The 21,895-nt window shown below is 67.8% G+C and overlaps 3 protein-coding genes across 6 annotated transcripts; 2 read left to right on the top strand and 1 right to left on the bottom strand.

The window, feature by feature from the left end:
• Nucleotides 1–2,519: 2,519 nt before the first annotated feature.
• Nucleotides 2,520–6,498, top strand: PEX19 (peroxisomal biogenesis factor 19). Its single transcript, XM_055121658.1, has 8 exons — nt 2,520–2,627; nt 4,404–4,513; nt 4,602–4,767; nt 4,865–4,950; nt 5,025–5,186; nt 5,410–5,586; nt 5,679–5,723; nt 5,817–6,498. The coding sequence occupies exons 1-8, from the start codon at nt 2,567–2,569 to the stop codon at nt 5,898–5,900; spliced, it is 891 nt and encodes a 296-aa protein (XP_054977633.1). The 5' UTR covers nt 2,520–2,566; the 3' UTR covers nt 5,901–6,498.
• A 1,075-nt stretch (nt 6,499–7,573) lies between these two features.
• Nucleotides 7,574–18,071, top strand: DCAF8 (DDB1 and CUL4 associated factor 8). 2 transcript variants are annotated; one of them, XM_055123290.1, is made up of 15 exons: nt 7,574–7,747; nt 8,317–8,355; nt 8,590–8,748; nt 12,736–12,809; nt 13,616–14,289; nt 14,727–14,867; nt 15,050–15,144; nt 15,521–15,631; nt 15,850–15,922; nt 16,008–16,065; nt 16,190–16,297; nt 16,610–16,740; nt 17,159–17,278; nt 17,366–17,482; nt 17,566–18,071. In XM_055123290.1, exons 3-15 carry the CDS (start codon nt 8,657–8,659, stop codon nt 17,668–17,670), a joined length of 1,899 nt encoding a protein of 632 aa, XP_054979265.1. In that variant the 5' UTR covers nt 7,574–7,747; nt 8,317–8,355; nt 8,590–8,656; the 3' UTR covers nt 17,671–18,071. The 2 variants fall into 2 exon arrangements, with proteins under 2 accessions (XP_054979265.1, XP_054979266.1); XM_055123291.1 differs by lacking the exons at nt 7,574–7,747; nt 8,317–8,355 and having other exon boundaries at nt 8,624–8,752.
• Nucleotides 18,072–18,349: 278 nt separating this feature from the next.
• On the bottom strand, nt 18,350–21,649 carry PEA15 (proliferation and apoptosis adaptor protein 15). 3 transcript variants are annotated; one of them, XM_055123294.1, is made up of 5 exons: nt 21,507–21,525; nt 21,178–21,255; nt 19,132–19,305; nt 18,871–19,026; nt 18,350–18,779 (listed from the first exon to the last, which is right to left on the bottom strand). In XM_055123294.1, exons 3-5 carry the CDS (start codon nt 19,301–19,303, stop codon nt 18,715–18,717), a joined length of 393 nt encoding a protein of 130 aa, XP_054979269.1. In that variant the 5' UTR covers nt 19,304–19,305; nt 21,178–21,255; nt 21,507–21,525; the 3' UTR covers nt 18,350–18,714. The 3 variants fall into 3 exon arrangements, with proteins under 3 accessions (XP_054979269.1, XP_054979268.1, XP_054979267.1); XM_055123293.1 differs by lacking the exon at nt 21,178–21,255 and having other exon boundaries at nt 21,507–21,649; XM_055123292.1 differs by lacking the exons at nt 21,178–21,255; nt 21,507–21,525 and adding an exon at nt 21,068–21,088.
• Between the last annotated feature and the right edge of the window lie 246 nt (nt 21,650–21,895).

Below are 21,895 nucleotides of genomic sequence, written 5' to 3'. Positions count from 1 at the left end.
CCGCGATAACGGCCGCGCGGTTTTGGGTTTCTAACATTTTAGCTCAGTTCACAGTCAAAATGGATGGCTGCAAGAATCTGCTCTGGTGCCAAAATGGGTTAGGAGACCTCAGGATCACAGTCAGTAGGCGGGAGGCTCTGCTTCTCGTGCCGCGGCTCTTGGTTCATCTCTGGGCGGAAGGCGCGCCGGGAACACCTCCCCTCCCAGGATCACCTACAGGCTACGTCACTAAAGAAAGTCCTACCTCCTGGTGGAGGGGTCTTAGAGGGTGGCTCTCACCGCGTGGCTGCTGCCGCTGCCGCCATTTTCGCTCAGAAAAATGGGGTGGAGAGGGAAAAAAATCCCTCCCCGGGCTGCACGAGGTTGTAGTTCAGTTCACAGTCAAAATGCATGGCTGCAAGAATCTGCTCTGGTGCCAAAATGGGTTAGGAGACCTCAGGATCACAGTCAGTAGGCGGGAGGCTCTGCTTCTCGTGCCGCGGCTCTTGGTTCATCCTTACAGTCTTAGTTTATGTAGCAATCACATAGGGTGGGGGTACAAAGGCGGGGTTGAACATTAACAAATCAACAAAGAGGCGTAAGCCACTCCTCCAGGAGATTAATTCAAGGACAAAATTTCATCTAAGGAGATTGCTCCAGATTACTAGGAGATCCACTCAAGGATGGGATCCCATCCAGGGTGTGCCGCTTTCTTCTTTCCTCAGCAATCCATTTAGATTGTTTTAGTAAATCTACTTCTAATATTTCTAGCAATGCCCTTCTGTAATGAGCACAGTAACAGATATATCAAACTTACAGTTTGGCTCTTCCTGGGGACATCTCACAATATATCCCAGACAACAGTGCTCAGGCTAGGTTAGTCTTCCCAACCCCAGTAGGGTCCTTACCCAGTTACCTCTTTTGGGTCATGATACATGAACATACTCTTAACTTATAGTTAAGTATTATGGCGGTTGGCCTGGCCCATTTCGATGCAGGGTAGCTCACAGCTTGCCTTGAGTCCATTCAGCCCCTCGTCAGGACCCTGCTTTTGGGGTGCTAGGAACGAAGGGCAACTGAGTCGAGAAAGCAGATGCCCAGGAGTGAGTATTATTCGGAGTCGGGTAACTCCCAAGTTACAAAAGCATAATATTAACTGTCTTCCTGTGTCCATACAGAAAGGACACTGCTTTAAGGATTCTGCAAAAGATATTAACTTATAGTACAAGTTCAGTGTCTTTAGTAGGATCTGATCTTACAAGCTAACAGAAACTGATTAGGGAAGAAGGTGATTAATTGGTTGGGAAGGAAAGCACAGAGAAGAGTTTGCAGATAAACAAAGGAATGGGAGTGACCTGATAAACCTAAGTTCCCCGCGACAAGGGTTAAAGGACAAATCAGTGTTATCCTACATGCATCATCGTGTTCCCCATGTGCCAGGAGGGCAGGAGAGGTGCTAAGAGATTGGCTAAAAACAGAAGCAGTTGGCTGCGTAGCTCAGGGGTTAGAGCACTGGTCTCGTTAAAACAGAAGCAGAAAAATGCAAGGCTGGGGAGAGACCCCCAGCGTCTCACACTGCTGGAACACCTCCGAGTGTATTCCTGAGCACCACCCGCCTGCCCATACCACCAACCCCCCAAAGAGAAAAAACAAAATTCCTTTTAACATCCATTCATTAGCCAAGCCTTGGTGGCTGCCCTTCACGGCATCTGCCTTGGACATTGGCTGAAAGTCACAATTCCTGGTCAGCCAGGGTAGAGAAAGGAGGCAAGGCAGGAATTGGCTTTTCACGTTTGGCAGCGCCTAGTCCTCACCTGTTTGGAGCCCCTCAATTGCCTGCTTACCAGGTGCGTCCTCTGGTTAATGCCCAGGCCCCCAAGATTGCTTGTTTTCCACCTGATTCCGTTCAACTGACATTGGGTTTACTGGCAAGGTGTCCTTTGGTGACAGACCCAATGAAGACACAGAAGTAGGACCACAAAGTGGCAAGTGAACAGCTGTTTTATTTTAAATTTGGGGGCTACACCTGGCAGTGCTCAGGGCTGATTCCTGGCTCTGTGCTCGGGGCTGACTCCCGGCTCTGTGTTCAGGGCTGACTCCTGGCTCTGTGCTCCGCTCGGGACTTACTCCTGGCGGGCTTGAGGGACCCTGTGCGGTGCCGGGGATCGAACCCGGGTAGGCCGCGTGCAAGGCACCTGAACAGTCGCTTTGGGTCCAGGCCCAGAGAGACCCGGAGTCAACAACACCGCATCCAGGACCCAGGCCTGCCCCCTCCAGCCGCGCCCGGTCCCTTTAAAAATGGAGCCCCGGGGCTGGAGCAATAGCACAGCGGGTAGGGCGTTTGCCTTGCACGCGGCCGACCCGGGTTCGATTCCCAGTATCCCATATGGTCCCCTGAGCACCGCCAGGGGTAATTCCTGAGTGCAGAGCCAGGAGCAACCCCTGTGCATCGCCGGGTGTGACCCAAAAAAGCAAAAAAAAAAAAAAAAAAAAAAAAAGGAGCCCCGCGGGCGGCCCCGCGACTGGCCAGGCGAGCGGAAGGGGCGTGTTCCCGGGCCCCGCCCCCTACGGCGAGTCGGAGGGGAAGATGGCGGCGGCGGACGGCGGCGGCGGCGACGCGGACCGGGAGTTGGACGCGCTTCTGGAGAGTGAGAGCCGGGCCGGGCGGGCGCGGGCCGGGCGGGGGCGGGCGGGGGCGGGCACGTCGGCGGGAGCGGCGCGGGGCTCGGTCGGGCTCACGGCGACGCCGGCCCGACCGCTCGGCACCGGTCAGAGCCGGCCAGCCCCGCGCCCTCACGTGACCGAGAGCCCCCTCCTCACCCCTGCCCTGTCCCCCGGGCTGAGGGATCACAGCCAGACCCTCCCCTCCGCACCCCTGCCCTGTCTCCCCCCACAGGTCACAGTCAGACCCTCCCCTCTCCCCTGCCCTGTCCCCCACACACACAGGTCACAGCCAGACCCTCCCCTCCTCACCCCTGCCCTGTCCCCGGGCTGAGGGATCACAGCCAGAACCTCCCCTCCGCACCCCTGCCCTGTCTCCCCCCACAGGTCACAGCCAGACCCTCCCCTCTCCCCTGCCTGTCCCCCACATGCACAGGTCACAGCCAGACCCTCTCCTCTCCCCTGCCTGTCCCCCACATGCACAGGTCACAGCCAGACCCTCCCCTCCTCTCCCCTGCCCTGTCTCCCACACGCACAGATTACAGCCAGACCCTTTCTCCTCCCCCCTGCCCTGTTCCCCATCACAGGTCACAGTGATATCCTCCCCTCCTCACCTCTGCCGTGTCCTTCCCCCATACACACAGGCACAGCGAGACCCTGTTTCCCCCCAACACCATTCTGACAGGTCATTGCAAAGACCTCCCCTCACTTCACCTCTTCTCTTCTGCTGAGACTGTCTCCTCCTCACTTGTGTCCTATTCCCCTGCCCTGACATGCCTCAGCTAGACCCTCTCCCCTCACCCCTGTCCTGATATGTCAGAGCTGAGACCCTCCCCTCCTCACACCTAGCCCATCCTCCCAGCCCTCACTCCCCCGTCACATCACTGCTCAGTCCTCACCCGTCCTGTTCCCACGGTTCTCACTCCAGTCCCGGCCTTGTAACTGCTGAGGCTTCCCACCCCTGTCCGTTTAAGGGTGGACCCCCCCACACACACCTGCCCTAGTCCCTTGGTCTGAACTGAATCCACTCTCCCCATCCCTGCACTGTTGCCTTCCCTCCCTGCCCCACTCCACTCACCCCTGCCCTGTTGCCCTCACTACCCACCCCCTCACCCCCCCATCGCCTTTATTGCTCACCTGCCCCCGCACCTGTCATGCCTGCTCTGTTGCCCTCATCCCTGCAGTGTTGCCCTCACTGCCTGCCTCACCCCTGTCTTGCTTCTCTGCCTGCCCGCCGCCCCCATCCCTGTTCAGTGGCTCTCACTCTGGCACTGGAGCCAACTGCTCGCCCCGTCACCCCTGCACAGTTGCTCCCCCCCCTCCCTCCTTGCTGTCAGAAAGGGGAGCTGAGTTGGCCTCGGGGAAAGACAGCGTGTCCCCGAGGGGGTGGATGTTCTTTTCTTAGCTGTTGGCCTCCCGCCCGGAGTCCCAGAGCCGACCCCATCCCCCTCCCTGCCGGACGCTGGCGGCTGCGGCTCGTGAGGGTAGAGATGAACCCCAGGCCCTGCCCAGGGGCAGAGGAACAGGGTCAGGGAGGGGTGCCAAGTTGGCAGTGCCCACAGGCCTGGGGTGCTGGCGCCGGGCCTGGAGGGGAGGGCCCTGGTGCCGACTGTGCAGCTGCCGAGTGCGCCGGGAAGGGGCCTCTGCCGACCACCATCAGCAGGGGTGGAGAGAGCAGAGGGGAGCAGCGGGGGGCAGGCCCTCGGGGGGCTGCTCTCCCCAGCGCCAGGACGGCCCTCACGGCCGCCGCCTCTTGCCGGCAGGTGCCCTCGACGACTTCGACAAAGCCAAACCCTCACCTGCCCCTGCCGCGCCGGCCACAGCCCCTGACGCCTCGGGCCCGCAGAAGCGCTCCCCGGGGGACACCGCCAAGGTACCGTTCCTGCGGGCGGCGGGCCTGGGCCGGGCCCGTTGCCCCCTGGGCGCCCACCGACCTGCCCGCGCCCCCCTCCCCGCCGTAGGATGCCCTGTTCGCCTCGCAGGAGAAGTTCTTCCAGGAGCTGTTCGACAGCGAGCTGGCCTCCCAGGCCACGGCCGAGTTCGAGAAGGCCATGAAGGAGCTGGCGGAGGAGCAGCCCCAGCTGGTGGAGCAGTTCCAGAAGCTCTCTGAGGCGGCGGGGAGAGTGGGTGAGGGGCGCCGAGCCCTCCGTCCGGCAGGCTGGGGGCAGGCGGGGGGCAGGCGCCGGCCGCCTCGGTGACCTGGGCTCCGTCCACTCCCGCCCAGGCAGCGACACGACGTCGCAGCAGGAGTTCACGTCCTGCCTCAAGGAGACGCTCAGCGGGCTCGCCCGGAACGCCAGCAACCTGCAGGTGAGGGGTCCGGCCCGCGGGGCCCCACCCGCGCCCGGACCTCCGCCTCTGAGCCGCCTCTCCCCACCCTGCAGAACTCGGGCATGTCCGAAGAGGAGCTGAGCAAGGCCATGGAGGGGCTGGGCATGGGCGACGGGGACGCGGAGGGCGGCATCCTGCCCCTCATGCAGAGCATCATGCAGAACCTGCTGTCCAAGGACGTGCTCTACCCGTCCCTGAAGGACATCACCGAGAAGGTGCCGCGCGCTCGCGCCCCTCTGTGGGGCTGCCGGGAGGGGGCACTGGCGGCTGTCGGGCCAGGAAGCCGGGCCACCCGGCCACCCTGCCACTGCCGCTGACCCTGGGACCCTGTCCTTGGCCCTGCCTGCGAGGCCGGTCGCCCCCTGGTGGCGCGTGGGGGTGTGGGCTCGGCCCCGGCCCCTCACCCACCCCCGGGGTCTCCGGCCGACCCCTCCTCAGTACCCAGAGTGGCTGCAGAGCCATCGGGAGTCGCTCTCCGCGGAGCAGCTGGAGAAGTACCAGGAGCAGCACAGCGTCATGGGCAAGATCTGCGAGCAGTTTGAGGCCGAGAGCCCCACGGACAGCGAGGCCACCCAGAAGGCCCGCTTCGAGACCGTGCTGGACCTCATGCAGCAGGTGGGCCCCTGCAGGGCCCGCCCCTGCCCCCGCGCGCCTCCCCCGGCACCCCCCCGGGGCCCTCGCCGTCTCACGATCTCTTCCTTGTCCAGCTGCAGGACTTGGGCCACCCTCCGAAAGAACTGGCCGGGGAGATGGTGAGTGGGGGGCCCTCGGGGACCCGGGGGGCCGAGAGGGGCCCGTGACCAGGCGGGCGCCGTCACCATCTGGGGGGCCTTCCTTGCCTCCAGCCTCCTGGCCTCAACTTCGACCTGGACGCCCTCAATCTGGCGGGGCCCCCCGGTGCCAACGGCGAGCAGTGCGTGACCATGTGAGGCGCCTGCTCCAGTCCTGCCGTGCCGCAGGGCGCGTCCCCCTCCCCCCGGGGTGAGCCACGCCTGTCCCAGGTGCACGGTGTCTGCTGCTGGCCAGGCTCCTGCCCAGTGGGTGAAGGAAGGGACCCTCTCGGACCCCCCCGCCCAGCACAGGCCTCACCCCCAGGCCTCTGTGCCTTGTCCTGCCCTTCTTTGGGTGGGGACCCTGGGGACCGGCCCAGCCTTGCCCTCTGCCTCTGGTACTCCCACGGGAGCACAGGGTGGACTGAGGGGATGGGGAACAGCGGGGTGCTGGGCCCCCCTGCACTGTGTGATCTGCCAGCCCGACCTGGACCGTCCACTGCCCTCTCACCTCCTCCCCAACACCGTTCAACACCAGGTCTCCTCCAAGCCGCCCTGTCCACCCGCCTGCTCCCAGGCCCCCCACTTCCCGGCCACTGCTGGCTGCTGCTGTCCAGCCCTCAGGAAGGGGTGTCCACCTGGAGGACATGAGGGGACAGTCCCCGACTCGGGCTCTGCCCCTGATTCTGGGAGGTGGGTTGGAAAGGGCCGGCGTGGGTCAGGTTGGTCCTCTAATAATAAACGTTCTAATAATAAACACGCATGTGTTCTTCGTGTCGGCCTCTCCGTCCTCTCAGCTTCTGTGGCTGCAGGCCTGGCCTTGCAGGTGCAGGGCATGGCTGCGGGGACTCTGACCACCATCACAGGGGTCTGTGTGAGGACAGACGTAGAGGTGAAAGGCAGCACCTCTGAGCCAGCTGAGCACAAGTCAGCGCTGCCGTGGGATCAGTCCACTCAGGCCCCGGGAGGGCCAGCCAGACTGCCAGTTCCATTGGCCTCCCAGGCTGGGACCCGAGTCCATGCCCAGCAGGCGGCAGTTAGCTGCCAGCAGTGTGGTGGGTGGCAGTGCCAGTGCCCCAGCCCTCACCGGGTCTGCCAAGGGCCCTCTGAGTCCCCGCAGAGTACTCACTGTGAGCAGTCGGGGCCCGTCACCTGCTGTGGCTAGCAGCCACCAGGGGCCCAACTGCTCTTACGCTGGCGACTGTCTGCCAGCAGCTGCAGGCAGCACCCATTGCCACAGGGATAGGGAGGGGAAGCAGTTTCCTTTGGGAGCTGGGTTTTATTTTCTTTATTTTTTGCTTTTTGGGTCACACCTGGCAATGTTCAAGGTTACTCCTGGCTCTGCACTCAAGAATCACTCCTGGCATTATCGGGGGCGTGGGGGTGTGGGAACCATCTGGGATGCCAGGGATCGAACCCAGCTCGGCCTCCCCGTTATCCTAACGCTCCTGATCCTGGGTTTGCTTGTATTGGTCCTCAAAAGCACCTTGGATGTTCCATCCTACTTCCAAAGGGCCTTCCTGGGGCACAGTGCCAGGGGGCGCCCCGCAGAGTCTCCCTGACAGAAGAGAGCCAGGTGGGCTGATCTCTCTCTGAGACTGGGGAGCCCAGGAGCTCTGGCGCTCACCTGGCCCAAAGCGGCACCTGCAAGGGAAGCCCCGCCCCCACCAAGCCCCGCCCCTTGCAAGAAGCTCCGCCCCGCGTTCCCCTTTTTTTTCGGCCCCCACTGCGCACGCGCAAGCGCCGCTTCCGTTGGTCGCGGCCCCGCCGCCCGGCAGCGCGGCGTCGCAAACGGACCGTAAAGCGCGGCGGCGCAGGCGCAGAGGCGGTGCGCGGAGGCGGCGGCCGCGGGCCCGAGTAAGATGGCGGCGGCGCTGGCGGCGGCTGAGGAGCGGGCGGCGGGGCCGGGGCCGGTCGGAGCGGCCGCGGGCAGCAGGACGAGCCGAGGCGGGAAGCGGGCGGCCGCGCCGCACCCGCGCCCGCGCCTGTGACCGCCCGCGCCCCCGGTCCGTGTCTCCGGCGTCCCCGCGGCCGCGCTGACCCCCGCTCCCCGCCCCGCGCCCCCTTCGCGCGGGCCGGACCCGACCCGGCCCGCCCGGCCCGCCCGGCCCGCCCGGGACGCGGGGCCCGTGCCGACCCGGCCCGGCCCGACCCGGCTAGGCGCGACCCGGCCCGGTCCGACCCGACCCGGCCCGGTCCGACCCGACCCGGCCCGGCCCGACCCGACCCGACCCGACCCGACCCGACCCAGCTAGGCGCGACCGGGTCCGACCCGTGACCTGACCCAACGCGGCCCGACCCAGCCTGGCCTGGCCCGACCCGGCTAGGCGCGACCCGGCCCGGCCCGACCCAACACGGCCCGGCTTGACCCGGCCCTGCCCGTCCCGACCCAACCCAACCCAAACCCGGCCCGACCCGACCCGCCCCTGCCTGACCCGGCCCGACCCAAACGCGGCCTGACCCGACCCGGCCTGACCTGGTCGGGCCCGCCCCGGCCCGGCCCGCGCCCTCCCCGCGACCCCCGACCCCGCGCGTGCGCCCGGGGGTCCCCGCGTCACCCGCGCTGTGTCCGCAGGTGCCGCTCGAGCCTGACGTCCCGGAGCCCGGCGTGGAGGTGAGGGGCCCCGAGCGACCTTGGGCCCAAGCCCGGCCCCCGCGACCCCCCCGGCCAAGCCCAGCCCGGAGACCCCCCGCGCGCCCCCTGGCCCGGGGACGGGGGACGTGCGCGTGGCCACGTCGGCGCGGGGCGCCCGGCCCGGGCCCGGTGTCTGTTTGCACACCTGAGTGGGCCTGCCAGGTAACGCGATCCCGCCCGCCGACACGTCACCGGGCCCCTCTCTGTCCGCAGGGCCCCCCACCGGGCGCCTGGACCCCTCCCGGGGCCCTTCCTTCCAGCGAGGACCTTGCAGCCGGCCATGTCCGAGCGCCCGCCGTGGAACTTGGCTTCCCAGGGGTCGTCGGCTCCAGCTGACCTTCATCCAGGCGCAGAGCGAGGCAGCGCGGGCCGGTGAGTGCGTGGGGCCAGCGCGGGCAGCCTCGGGGGACACGGACACTGCATTTCCTAATGTTTGTGCCTTTGCGGGGCGGGCGGGGGACAGACGTGGTGGGAAGAGGCCTGACTCGGGCCACTGGGCGCCCACAGCCCGGCCACGGCTTCTGCCCGGGACAGTGAGCGACTCCAGCTGGTGGACACTTCCCTCTGGTGTGCTGGGGACGGGTGGGGGCTTCAGCGTCTGTCCTCCCCGCTGGAGAGTGTCCAGGAGCCGCTTGCCCGATGGAACTTTTTATCGGCGGTGCCCGGCTCAGTGCTCAGGCCGGGGCTGAGGAAGCACTGCAGGGGGCTGAGTTCTCACTCTGGGGCCTCCGGCCTGTTAGGTGAGCCCGCCGGCTCTCAGGCTGCACCTGGGGTAGGCGGGTGACGGGCGACTCCTGAGCCTGTCACTCTATACCTGAGGGCATGTCCAGCGTCCCAAGTGCAAGCCGGGCAGAAGGGTGCCCCCAGGGCACCCGTGTGAGGGCCCGTGGGCGGCTCCTGGCACCATGGGGTGCCCCAGCCTGGCAGGGACTGTCCCCTGTGGCGTCCCGTCACAGCCCACACCCCAGAACACGGCCTGGCGCGGACTGGCAGGGGAGAAAGCGGAGTTTTGAGTGTTTGTGTCAGGGGGGTTGGAGGTAGTGTTTAAAGTGGAATTAGCTGCTTTGTGTCTTTAAGCTGATTATCAGGGAGCTAAAATAATCCGTTCTTTCCCTTCACCCTCCTGGAATCCAGGTGACTGGGAGAATCGGAGCAGCCGGAGCACAGGGGAGGCGCGAGCACGCGTGTGTGGCAGCTAGGGAGGTGCAAACACATGTGTGCGGAGGGCAGGCAGGCAAGAGCACGCGGGTCTGGCGGTCAGGTGTGATCACGCGTGTGTGTGGAGAGGAGGGAGATACGAGCACATGTGTGCGTGGGGCAGAGAGGAGCAAGTGCGTGTGTGTGCTGGTTATGCATGCATATGTGTGTGTGTGTGTTTGTGTGTGCATGCTCACGGCCAGCGTTTCCCTTTGGCTTTGCAGCCCATGGACGCTGATCTGAGGCGCAGGGCAGGGGCCACCCTTCACATCTGCCCGCTGTGTCCTCCTGGGGCCTGGTGTGTCTGCCGTGCTCAGTCACCTGCACCTGCTGGGACCCTCCGGGGCCTCCCACACACGGACGCTCTGGTCCAGCCGTTTTCCGTCACGTCTTTGACTTGTTCGAGTTTGGGGTCAGGGCTTGGGGGTGTCAGGGCTCTGGGTCTCCGGAGCTGCCCCAGTGGAGCCCAGGGCCGTGTGGCACTGCCCGTCCCTGGCCCCGCAGCTTTTATCTCTGTCCCCTGGCACATACTTCATGGACCTAGAGCCCGAGTCCCCAGTGGCCTGACGGAGAACGCGTGTGGGCTTTAGATAACTGTTTGCCAGGAGGGCGCAGGGCATGAAGGCTGGGACCAGGATGCAGGTCGGTGGCCTGTGGGGCTCTGAGGGGGCAGTGGCCGTGGGTGTGCCTGGCCGGGGGCTCCTGCCTTGGCCCCCAGGAGGGCGGCCAGCACCCCGGGAGGCATTGCATCACGGGCAGGTGTGATTTTAACCCTCTGGGGAGCTGTGCTAGACTCTGCCCCGAGGGTCGGAGGGCACTCCTGCAGCCTATGGTCTCTGCTGTCCCTGCAGGGGGCACCCAGAGCCTCCCCCACCCTGATCCGTCCTTCCAGGCCCTGCACACACCAGAGTGGCATCTCCATGCCTGTTGCCCAGCTGGGCCGCTGGAGACAGCATGTCCACTTCCGGGTTAGGGGCATTCCTGGGCTCCTAGCCGTGGGTGCGGAGGGCCTGGCTCGCTTCCAGCTTTTTAGGGGAGAAGAACGGAGCAAGAGGGAATGTGGCCACAGCGGGCACACATGGGCCGCAGCGGGTACACATCTGTGCCCCTTCCCCCAGGTCCTGGACGCACCTGTGCCCGGAGATGTGGCAGCTCTGAGGTGTTTGGGGGGGGGGGTGGGCTTGGCGGCTGGAGAAGCAGCCCAGGCTCCTGACAGGTATGGCCAAGGGCAGAGCTGTCTAGGAGGGTCCCGGGACCGCCTGCCTTGTGCCCACCAGGCGCCGACGGTGTCCCGAGACGGCCTGCACTTTCCAGAGGGACAGACGCAGAGAAAGAGAGAGAGAGAGAGGGAGGGAGGGAGGGAGGGAGGGAGGGAGGGAGGGAGAGAGAGAGAGAGAGAGAGTGTGTGTGCTGGGCAGCATTGTGTACAGCATTGTGTACAGGTAATATCACGTGCATGCACAGCCTTGCTGGCACCTTCCCAGCAGGACAGAGCTGAGCGTCTGAGTCCATGTGTGCGTGTATGTGCTCGAGCGCCCTGAGCTGAGCATGGCAGGGCTGGCACGTGTGCGCAGTGGCCTGTGGGCAGACGCCCCTCTCAGGCTCTCGCCTGCGGTGAACTAGTGGGTGTCTGGGGGCCGTCAGCGGGGCTGTGCTCCAGCCCCACAGGTCCTCGGCTGGCTGTTGCCTGTGCCCAGCCCCCGGGGATCCTCGACTCCTGCCTCGGGGCTGTGCCCCAGCAGCCGTGCCCAGGGTTCCTCCTCCTGGGGGAGGCAGGTGTGAGGCGCTTTGGCTCTGGCCCAGCTGCTGTCTCGGGTTTCCAGCCTCCCCCCTCCTGCCTTCCCTCCCGGCGCGTGTCTGCACCCACTTTCCCAGCTGGGGTTTGGACCCAGCCCGAGCTGCCATCTCCGCTCTGCACGCGGCCGCCCCGGGCAGGCTAATGGGCAGGAGGTAGTTCTGCCCTTCCCCTCTGCCGCCGCCGCAGGCCCAGCCCTCCCCGGTCTTCCCAGTGCCCCCCCCCCCATACACACACGCCCCTGGCCCTGTCCCGCCCCACCACGCTGCCCAGTGTACTTGAGCCGCGCGTGTCCCCCTCCACTCGCCCTTTTCCTTCCCGTCGGGGTGGGAATGGCTGGCACTGAGCGGGGGCCAGGCCTGCTGGCCAGCCCGACTGGCCATGCCTGACGGGGCTCAGGGTGCTCCCCGCCATGCCTTCCCTTCTCAGCTCTCCCACAAAGCCCCCCCAGAGCCGGTGTCTCCCTGGAACAAAGCGTGGCCCCTGCACTGCTGGGTCCTGCCAAGCCACGTGGGGGGGATCCAGCCTGTGTGGCCGGGAGGGCGTGAGGGCGCGTGCCTTTTCCTCCTGGGTTTGTCCTTGCTGGGCCTTCGCAGCCTTGGTGCCCAGCCACCACCGCCTGCCTGTGGGTGTCCCCGAGCCACTGGGTGGCGCCAGAACCCACGTCTGTGCCCGCACGCAGCTGCCCTGGTTCCTGTGGGGCCCGGCCCGGGTCCAGGGGCCGCTTTGCAGACAGGAGAGCCCGGGGCAAAGGGCGTGTGCTGCAGGCGGGGTCAGCCCTGACATGACAGCTGCCCATCCCGGGGTATGGGCACCACGCAGGTGGCCCTCAGCTCAGCCGTCCTGGGCGCCAAGTTCCCTGGAGATGAGCAGGACCCCTTGGGCCGCAGCTGTGCCCGTGCTGTGTCCCCTCCCGGCTGAGGACCTGCTCGGGGTGCAGGGAAAGGCCGGCTGCTCCGGGCGGCCCGTCGGGGAATGAAAGGGCCGTTGAGTGTGGAGACCGCTGGGCCTGGGCCCGGGGACGGGGCGGTCATGCCCTGTCCTCACCAGGGCCTTTGTCTGGGCGCTGAAAGGCCCACACACCAGCTCTGAGCGACACTGTTCTCTGCCCGCGGCGCCGGCTCCGGGCGGCAAGGGCCTGGAACGCCGAGTTGCCGGTGCTCGTGGGGCATGTCCGGGGAAGGTCGGGGGTCCACGTGAGCTGTGCGTGGGGCCCCGCGCGCAGGAGCCTCGTGCAGAGAGGGCTGATGGTCCAGCGGCAGCGTGGGCAGCTCTGCGGGCTGGGACTCTTGCCGCGAGTCCCCCAGTGCCCTCTGAGTGGCCCCCGCCCCTCCTGATGGCTCGCCTCCTTCCTCTCCCGAACCCAGGGCGGCTGCGGCCTCGGCCTCCAGGATGTCCACTGAAGGGAGCAGCACAGATGGCAAGACAGACTTGGCGAATGGTGAGTGCCAGCTGGCCGGGCCATGCTGCCCTGCACAGGGGTCCTGCCAGGAGGTGCCGCTGACCACGGAGGGGACGAGGGCCCGGCTGAGATGTGGGCTCGGCCCTGTGCCCGGTTGGTGGGGGCTCTGGCCATTCACGTCTAGGCACATGCCAGCCGGCCCTGCGGGGGCGTGGGGCTCCCTCCAGTCCACAGCGGGGCTGCCGTGGCCTCCCGCCCCTTCTCTCACCCACCGCATCAGGAAGTGCAGCTCGGTCTGGCAGTGGCCTGATGGCAGCACCACGCCCCTGATGCTGTGTGCGTGTCTATGCACATACATGTGTGCACACGTGTATGCATGTGTCTGCAGACACTTGTACATATGAGTGTGCATGTGTGTGTGCGTGCACGTGTGTATGTACGTGAGTGCACACGTGTACATCCATACGCTTGGGGGAGCTGGTGCTCCTGGCATGTGTTCTGTGAGTGCCGGTGTGTGCGCTTGTACATGCATGTACATGGAAGCCCGTGGGTGCGTCTCAGGCCAGTGCTCTTATTGGTTCTGCCTTGGGGCTGGTCATCGGGGCTTCTGCTGTGCCGTCCTGGGGCCGAGGTGGTCAGACTCTCGGATCCCGAGCAGGTCCCTGTCTCGTCCTTCCCTCGATGGACATCTGGACGTTGGGGGCGAGGCGGCTTCCTCCACAGCGGTGCGCCCCGGTAGTGCCCGGGGCCCAAGCTCCTCCGTCTGCCCGCCGCGCCCTCCCGCCTCACTGCCCGAGCTCATGGTCCCCCTGCACCCACCGCCCGCCCGCGCTCTGTCGCCGCAGGAAGCCTGTCCAGCAGCCCCGAGGACATGTCCGGGGCGGAGGAGGGGCGGGAGACGTCGTCCGGCATCGAGGTGGAGGCGTCCGACCTGAGCCTGAGCCTGGCCGCGGACGACGGCGGCCCCACGCGTGCCAGCACCGAGAGCCGCGGCTCCGACACGGAGAGCTCGGGGGAGGACAAGGACTCGGACAGCATGGAGGACACCGGCCACTACTCGGTCACGGAGGAGAGCCAGGCGCACGGCCCCTCAGACGAGGAGGATGAGGACGAGGAGGACGCGGAGCCGCAGCGGCCCCGGCGCCGGGCGCAGCGCAAGCGGCCCAGCCGGGAGCAGGACTCATCGGACGAGGAGCGGGTGCTGGAGGACTGGGTGTCCTCGGAGACCTGGGCGCTGCCCCTCCCGCGCTGGCGGGCCCTGCCGGCGCTGCGGGCCCGGGCGCTGGGCTGCGGCGCCCGCTTCGTGCCCGAGGCCTGCGGGGCGCGCGTCTTCGTGCAGCGCTTCCGCCTGCAGCACGGGCTGGAGGGCCACACGGGCTGCGTGAACACGCTGCACTTCAACCAGCGCGGCACCTGGCTGGCCAGCGGCAGCGATGACCTGCGCGTGCTTGTGTGGGACTGGGTGCGGCGCCGGCCCGTGCTGGACTTCGAGAGCGGCCATAAGAGCAATGTGTTCCAGGTGAGCCGCAGGCGGGCGGGGACGCCTCCGGGAGCTGAGATGGGGGCCCGCCGGCCTGGGCCACTCCGGACCCCTGGTTCTCATGGCACGTCTCCGCTTGGCCTGAGTCCTGAGTTTGGGGGCTGTACAGTGCGGCCAGCCTGCAGGTGTCCCCGTCCCCCGGGACCCCCGCAGCCCCCTTCTCTGGGAGGGCGGCAACCCAGAGTTCCCTCCTGATTCCTGCGCTGGCCCTTGTGCGTCCAGCAGCGGGCAGAGACCCACCCGCCTCCTCCCCTGGGGACCGACCCGCCCTCTCCCCCGTCCTGGGCCACACACATTCCTCTCCACCTCCCTCCCGTGCCACGAGCTAGTGTCTGGACATAGGAGCCCTCGCGTCTTAACTACTGCCTCAGTTTCCCCTGGCGTTCACTTCCGTTTCTCTCGTGTCCTCACTGCAGGCCAAGTTCCTCCCGAACAGTGGGGACTCGACCCTGGCCATGTGTGCCCGGGATGGGCAGGTGCGGGTGGCCGAGCTCTCGGCCACTCAGTGCTGCAAGAACACGAAGCGCGTGGCCCAGCACAAGGGAGCGTCCCACAAGGTGAGGGGCAGGGCGCAGTGGCCGCAGGGTCCTGGCCAGGCCAGAGCGCGGGGGCACAGGGGTGGGGGTATCGCCGGCTTTCCCCGGGGGTGTGGGCAACAGCACCAGCAGCCAAGTTTTCTTGAGCACCTCCCGAGAGGCCCCCCGTCCCCCGGGGCCTGACGCCCCACGCTCTCCCGCAGCTGGCCCTGGAGCCCGACTCGCCCTGCACCTTCCTCTCTGCGGGGGAGGACGCCGTGGTCTTCACCATTGACCTCCGGCAGGACCGGCCTGCCTCGTGAGTCTCCCCCCCACCTCCACTGTCTTCCTGTCCCTGGGGGTGGTCGCACCACCGGGCAGTCTCTGCAGGTGCTTATTTATTTGGGGGCCACACGATCCGTTCTAGTGGTGCTCTGGGTCAGGGCACCGTGTCGGGTGCCGGGAACCGTCTCCAGCCCCATCCTGCGAGGTTCCGGGGCCTCCTTGGGGCTCCCGCCGACGACAGAGCACGCTGAGCCCCCGCAAGGCTGCAGTGCCCTGGAGGGGGCGTGCGTGCCCCGGGCTGCTGCCCACTCGGCCCAGTGTTGTCTGGGCGCCCCCGGCGCTGAAGGGGCAGCAGGCGAGCAGGACCACGGCTGTCCTCTCTTGAGCACTTGACGGCTCTTTCCCCCCAGGAAGCTGGTGGTGACGAAGGAGAAGGAGAAGAAGGTGGGGCTCTACACCATCTTCGTGGACCCTGCCAACACCCACCAGTTTGCAGTGGGCGGCCGAGACCAGTTTGTGAGGTGAGGCGGGGTGAGGCCGACCCCGGGCTCTCTCTGCCCGCTCTCACCCTGGCCTCTCCTGGTGGTGCCGGGGGACCGTGTTTTTCCAGGGACAGAACCTGGATGTGTTGCCCAGGGGCGGGAGAAGGCCAGGGTGGGCCGGGGCTGGCTGGGAGCAGGTGGGAGCAATACGGGTGCCCGAGCGGCGGTGCTGAGATCGTGCCCTGCTTCCTCCGCAGGATCTACGACCAGAGGAGGATCGACGAGAAGGAGAACAACGGCGTGCTCAAGAAGTTCTGTCCACACCACCTGGTGCGCGGGCGGGGCGGGGCAGGGCAGGGGGCACCTCTGCCTGGGCAGCCCCAGGAGTACTCAGCCACCGTGCTCCCCCTCACAGGTCAACAGTGAGTCCAAAGCAAACATCACCTGTCTCGTGTACAGCCACGATGGCACAGGTGCGTGGTGTGCCTCCGCCCTCTGACTGCCCCCCCCCCCCCCCGCGGCACAGGGTGAGGAGAGGCGCAAGTTGCTCCTTGCCCGTGCCGTGTCAGCCGTCCCCGCCATGCTCTTGTCCCGCAGAGCTCCTGGCCAGCTACAACGACGAAGACATTTACCTCTTCAGCTCCTCCCACAGCGACGGGGCCCAGTACACCAAGCGTTACAAAGGCCACAGAAACAACGCCACGGGTGAGCCACCCCGGGCCATACGCGCACACACGTTCACACAAACATACACATGCACACACGTACACACATGCACACGCACACACATGCAAATATGTACACACACCGTGCAAATACACATGCAAACATGCACACATACACACGTGCGCACACACACCTGCTCCCGACACCGGGGGGGCGTGGCCTGGGAACCACCTTCCCTGGGCGGCTGCGTCCCTGCAGCGGGCGGGCTGGAGCCGTGCAAGCCCCCCACCTGCACACACAGCCCCACCTTGGCCGGCCCCGCCTGCATGTGGCTCTCCTCCCTGCCCCCAGTGAAAGGCGTCAACTTCTACGGCCCCAAGAGCGAGTTCGTGGTCAGCGGCAGCGACTGTGGCCACGTGTTCCTGTGGGAGAAGGAGTCCTGCCAGATCGTCCAGTTCATGGAGGGCGACAAGGGCGGCGTGGTGAGTGTGGCCGTGTGGCCGCAGTGCCCAGTATGGCATCTGCGAGTGGATTCGGAGCCACGGGGCCCGTGCGTGGGCCGCTGTCTGAGGGCACCCCGCCCTTCGCGGGCCCAGCAGGACAGGCTGGAAGGCCTAGTGTGGGGGACACTGGGGGTCACCGTGTGGGTGCTGCAGAGGGACGGCGTCCCGGGACCCTCAGGGCCGTCCTGGCTCGTCTCCTGCAGGAGGGGCGGGCGCTGCGCCCACTGCCCCTCTCTCTGCCGTGGGGCCGTCTCCGCGCCGAGCGCCCAGCCAGGGGGGGCAGCGCTGGCCTGTGTCCACCGCCCACGCAGCCCCTCTAGGCGGGGCCTGTGCACATGGAGACGGACAGGCCTCTGCGGTCCCCACCCACCCCGGGCCCTGCCCCTGTCCCCGCCAGGTCAACTGCCTGGAGCCCCACCCCCACCTGCCCGTGCTGGCCACCAGCGGCCTCGACCACGACGTGAAGATCTGGGCGCCCACGGCAGAGGCATCCACCGAGCTGGCGGGGCTCAAGGACGTGAGTACCCCCGTCCATCCCTGCGCCGGCCGTCGCGGGCCCCACAGGTGTGGAGGGTGCCCGGTGCCAGCGCCCATGTGCCCGCAGGTCATGAAGAGGAACAAGCGCGAGCGGGACGAGGACAGCCTGCAGCACGCCGACCTCTTCGACAGCCACATGCTCTGGTTCCTCATGCACCACCTGCGGCAGCGGCGCCACCACCGGGTACACGGGGCGGGGCCAGGCCGGGGGGCGGGGCCAGGGGCCACAGCCCGCCCGCCCGGCGCTGACCACTGCTCCTCCCACAGCGCTGGCGAGAGCCGTGGCTGGTGCCCACGGATGCCGACTCGGACTCCCCCAGCTCGTCGGACGAGGAGGAGGGCCCCGACCGCGTGCAGTGCATGCCCTCCTGAGCCCCGTGGGCTGGACGTGCCCGGGGCCGGGCGGCCCAGCGGCAGAATCGCACTTTGGACTTCGCTTGGGCGAGAGGAGCTGGCCGCAGGAGGCCGCGCCAGCCTGGCGGTGGACATGCGCCCCCCCGCCCCGGGCCGCCTGCTTGGATTGCTGGGGGGGGGGGCCTCTCAGGTTGGGGCATGGCGGGAGCCCCGGCGCGCGCTGGACTGGCTGCTGGGCCCTTTCTTTATTTTTGTCTTTGGACCGTTTCCTTGTTTGTCCCGGAGGCCCCGGGCCCTGCTGCTCGGCGCCCCCAGCGCGTCCCCCACCCCCACCCGCCTCCATCTCTGCCCACGCGGAGGGCAGCGCGCCCATCCCCACTAGAGGCCTGTTTTATATCTATAAAGACGTTCGCGAGCAAGCCGCCTCCCACCTCCTGCCGCTCGCTCGGGTGGGGGGTCGTCCCCCCCGCCCCCCCTCCCCTGTCCTGGGCCGCGTGTGGGCATCTGCCTCCTGCCTGCCCTCCCACACCAGGCCTGGGCTGGCCGTGCCTGGCACGGGGAGGCCATCGGGTGCCCGGCCAGTCAGATGGGTTTTGCCTCTCCCTCCCGGGCCCCCCACCTTGTGCTCTGCAGACAGTAGCCGGGTACCCTGGGGTGCCGCCCTCGGAGCCGGAGTCAGGACTCGGGGACAGCGCGCTGGCAGTGCGGGTTTAATATACATATATGTCGAGTATATATGTACACACAGTTAGCACGGTCGGGCGAGGGAGCGGGCGGGGATCAGTGCAAAGGAGACTCGTCCACTGCCCTCCTTTCTGCGGGGGCCTTGAGGGGGCCCCGGGCGGGCAGGACCCCCGCCCCCCTCCCCTTCCAGGGCTGGCACGTGCAACAACAGTCTAAGCAGGAGTGAAGGGTGCCGAGGGGCCCTGCCCGCCCCCGCCCCGCCCCCCACCCCGTCACCAGAGGACCTAGGTGAGCTAGACAGACAGACACACAGCCAGGGCGCGCGCGTGCACACGCACGGGGTTAGGGCTGTTAGTGAGCGCGGCCAGCCACACCGGCTCAAGCCTTCTTGGGCGGCGGGGCCAGTTTGATGATGTCCTCCTCGGACGGCTGCCGGATGACGTCTGCAGACACAGAGTAGGGGGTGCTGGGACGGCCCCCTCCCCCTGTGCGCCCCCAGCCCCACCCCGCCCGCCCGTGCAAGCGCTCGGGCACCTTTATACTTCTTGGCGCTGGGGATGCGGGTGAGCTTGGTGTCCAGCTCATCCTCAGCCGAGATCTTGAGAACGCGGGTCCTGTAGTCCAGCACCATGGTGAGCAGGTCAGGCCGGCGGGATATCTCGAAGATGTGCTCGATGTAGGAGAGGTTGTCTGCGGGGAGAGGGTTAGTCGGGCTGGGGGCGCCGCGCCCTGCCCCATCCCGCGCGCCTTGCACCGTGCGGTGCGCCCTGCCCTGCGCCGTCCCGCGCTGCGCACCTTTGTCCAGCTTGTTGTGCGCCTCGAGGAAGCGGAACCAGGCGCTGCCCGTGGTGATCTCCTCGCTACGCTCGCTCGGGATGTCCTCCTTGCACGCGGACTTGAGTTGCTCCAGGTCCTCCACCGTGATGTTGTCGGTCAGCTCCTGCAGGAGGCTCCCGTACTCGGCCATGGCTGCGAACGGGCGGGGAGGGTGTGCCGGGGTGGCGGGGCGGCCACCGCTCCCCCGTCCCCCCAACAATCGCCCTGCCAGCAGCTCCCCGACGGAGGTGGCAGTCGCCATGGCAACCGCTCGCCTCCTGCTGCTTCCCCGTCCCCCCAGAATCGCCCCGCCTTCCTGCAGCCCTCCCCCCACAAAAAAAAAAAAAATTCCCCGGCCTCCCGGCCAGGGAGGCGACGGGAAGCGAGAGGCCAGGACCACCCCACCTCTGTGCAGCGCCTGTTCTCCCTCGCCCACTCCCGGGCCCCCCGCGAGCCCCCTGCCCAGCCTGGGAGCTGTGCCCGCGGCCCCCGCGCCCCAGAATACCAAGCAGCCGGCTCTGGCCCCCTGCCCAGTTCCCAGGCTGCTGGGGGAGGGGCGGGGGGCGGCTGCGTCCTGGGAGCAGGTGGGCGCGCGGGCACCCGGGGCCCAGAATACCAGACCGGTTAGGCTGCGTCCACCTGGGCTGGGACGCACCCACCGACCCGTGCGGGCTGATCCAGGAGCCCCCTCCCCGGCACGTCCAGAGCGGCGCAGCGGTCCGGGCACGCCCCCCTCAGCAGCGGCGGGGGATGAAGCTGGGATCCCCCCCAGCCCCAGAAATTAGGTCAAGTCCGGGCGCCTGGGCCGGCCCAACCCCCACCCGCCACGGCTGCTGTGCCCGGTCGGGGCGCAAGGAGCGCTCGGGAAGGGGACAGGAGGGGGCTGGGGGGGAGGGGCAGACGTGCCCAGGAGGTGCTTCAGCGGGCTCAGCGGTAACCATGACAACCTCGATTCTGGGGGGGCCCCCCACAGCCGCCAGGACAATGGCCAGGCGGGCCGGGAGGGGTGGCGGGTGAGTAACCGGACGGACGACGGGGGGAACAGGCGTGGCCGTCTGCGCCTTGCCAGGACAAGTCTCCCGGCTGACCATAGTCCCCAGGGGCTTCTCGGGGTTCCGAGCCCCCCTCCGCACGCAGCAGGCGCTCCCGGTCCCGGGAGGAGCCGCTGGAAGCAGCGCCCGCGGCAGGACACGGACCTGGGCGGAGCCGCAGGGACAGGATGCGGGGCCGGAACCGGACCCCGGGCCGCCAGGAAGCCCGCGCATCCGTCCGAGCATTCTGCCCGCTCACACCTTCCTTCCTCCCTCCCTCCTTCAGCCCCCCACGGCCCCGGGACGCCCCCAGAGCAGCCACCTGTGGACGCTGCCTCTCCGGGCCCTGCTGTGTCCAGGCCCGTCCAGTCCCCGCCACATCTGGGCAGGAAGACCCACCCTGCCCACGCAGTCCGGGGGGGTGGGAGGGCCCCGCCCTGAGGTTGGAGTCAGGGAGAGGCTGCGTCTAGATTCCTCTGCGCCCCCCAATTCTAGCAGCCCCCGTCTCATTACACACCCCTCTGCTCCCGGACGGCCCCTAGACGGGCAGGGCAGCTGGGGGCGGCCAGCTGGGCCCATCTATGGCCCCCCGAGTCTCTTCCCTTTCCCGTCTAAAGGCTGAGCCTCTGTGTCCACCCCGAGACCTCCGTGTTCCCGCTGTCTGGGGGTCACCGGCAGGGATGCGTGCACAGCGGGCAGAGGATGCACGCGGGGTACCGGGGCCACAGCCCTGCAGCCCGGCGGCGTGTCCAGCAAAGTCCCCCCACGGGGGCTCGGGCAGCAGGCCGGCCGCATCCCTGCCCGCCAGCCCTGCCCCCCGCCACTGCCCCCCGCGCCTCGCACACATTCTCCCCGTTCCCTGGCTCCATCCTCGGCTGACTCACGGCCATTCTTCATTTTTCTGCCCGCCACCCCCTCGGCCATCGCGGCTACTCCCCGCCGGGCTCGGCCGCGCGCCCCTGCGTCCACCTGCCCGCCGGCCCGGCGCACTCACCCAGCGCGCGGGGTGGCGGCGGCGGCGGCGGCGGCGGTGTCCGGGAGGCGCGGAGCGGGGCGCGGGGCTCGGGCGGGCCTGGCGCGGGGGCGGCGGCGAGTGCGGGCGGCAGCGTGTGTAATCACATGCGCGCGTGTCGCGGTGCGCGCGGGGGAATGTGTGTCCCGCGGGGCCCCACGCACGGCGGAGGCCCGCCCGGCTCCGGCGCGGGGCTCCCCGCCCCCCGTCCCGCCCCGCCCCGCGCCGGGGGCTCGGCCCCGCCCGCGCGCCCGCGCGCGCCCCCCACCCGCCCGCCCCCGCGCGCCCAGATCACCCGCCCCGGCCCTCACCCCCGGCGCTGGGCGCGGCGCTCGCCGTCCGGGGTCCGAAGCGTCCAGCTCCACCAGCGCCGCTTCCGCCGCGCCCAGCCCCCCGCGCCCGCGCAGACGTCAGAGCCGGGGCGGGGCCTTCTGGAAGGCTCAAGCGGCCGCGCGGGCCGCGCCGCCTCGTGACCTTCCCGTGACCGCCCGTGGGGGCTGCGCGAGCCCCCCGCGCCGTGCAGTTCTTGGGGAGAGGTTAACCGGGGGCGCCGCCTTTCGGGGGGGCCCCCGTGACTGTGCGCCCCGGAGCCGCAGGGACCAGACCCTATTCCTTCTCCAGGGTCCGGCGCGCTACCTTCACCCGGTCCCCCTTAGTATCCAGCCCCCCTGCATCCCCAGCCCACACTCACGGACTCCTC

Source organism: Sorex araneus, chromosome X, assembly GCF_027595985.1.
Source record: "Sorex araneus isolate mSorAra2 chromosome X, mSorAra2.pri, whole genome shotgun sequence".
NCBI classification, from domain to species: Eukaryota; Metazoa; Chordata; class Mammalia; order Eulipotyphla; family Soricidae; genus Sorex; species Sorex araneus.
Note: the sequence above shows the minus strand (reverse complement) of the source record. Positions and strands in the feature narration are given on the sequence as shown.

Bases quoted from the DNA above. Each gene is read 5' to 3' on its own strand.
- PEX19 (XM_055121658.1), top strand. From the start codon at position 2,567: ATGGCGGCGGCGGACGGCGGCGGCGGCGACGCGGACCGGGAGTTGGAC. The intron at 4,514-4,601 runs GTACCGTTCCTG...TCCCCGCCGTAG, and splicing joins CCCCGGGGGACACCGCCAAG to GATGCCCTGTTCGCCTCGCA. The intron at 5,187-5,409 runs GTGCCGCGCGCT...ACCCCTCCTCAG, and splicing joins TGAAGGACATCACCGAGAAG to TACCCAGAGTGGCTGCAGAG.
- DCAF8 (XM_055123290.1), top strand. From the start codon at position 8,657: ATGTCCGAGCGCCCGCCGTGGAACTTGGCTTCCCAGGGGTCGTCGGCT. The intron at 12,810-13,615 runs GTGAGTGCCAGC...CTGTCGCCGCAG, and splicing joins CAAGACAGACTTGGCGAATG to GAAGCCTGTCCAGCAGCCCC. The intron at 14,868-15,049 runs GTGAGGGGCAGG...GCTCTCCCGCAG, and splicing joins ACAAGGGAGCGTCCCACAAG to CTGGCCCTGGAGCCCGACTC.
- PEA15 (XM_055123292.1), bottom strand. The intron at 19,027-19,131 runs GTGCGCAGCGCG...CTCTCCCCGCAG, and splicing joins GCACAACAAGCTGGACAAAG to ACAACCTCTCCTACATCGAG. The intron at 18,780-18,870 runs GTGCCCGAGCGC...CTGTGTCTGCAG, and splicing joins CAGCGCCAAGAAGTATAAAG to ACGTCATCCGGCAGCCGTCC.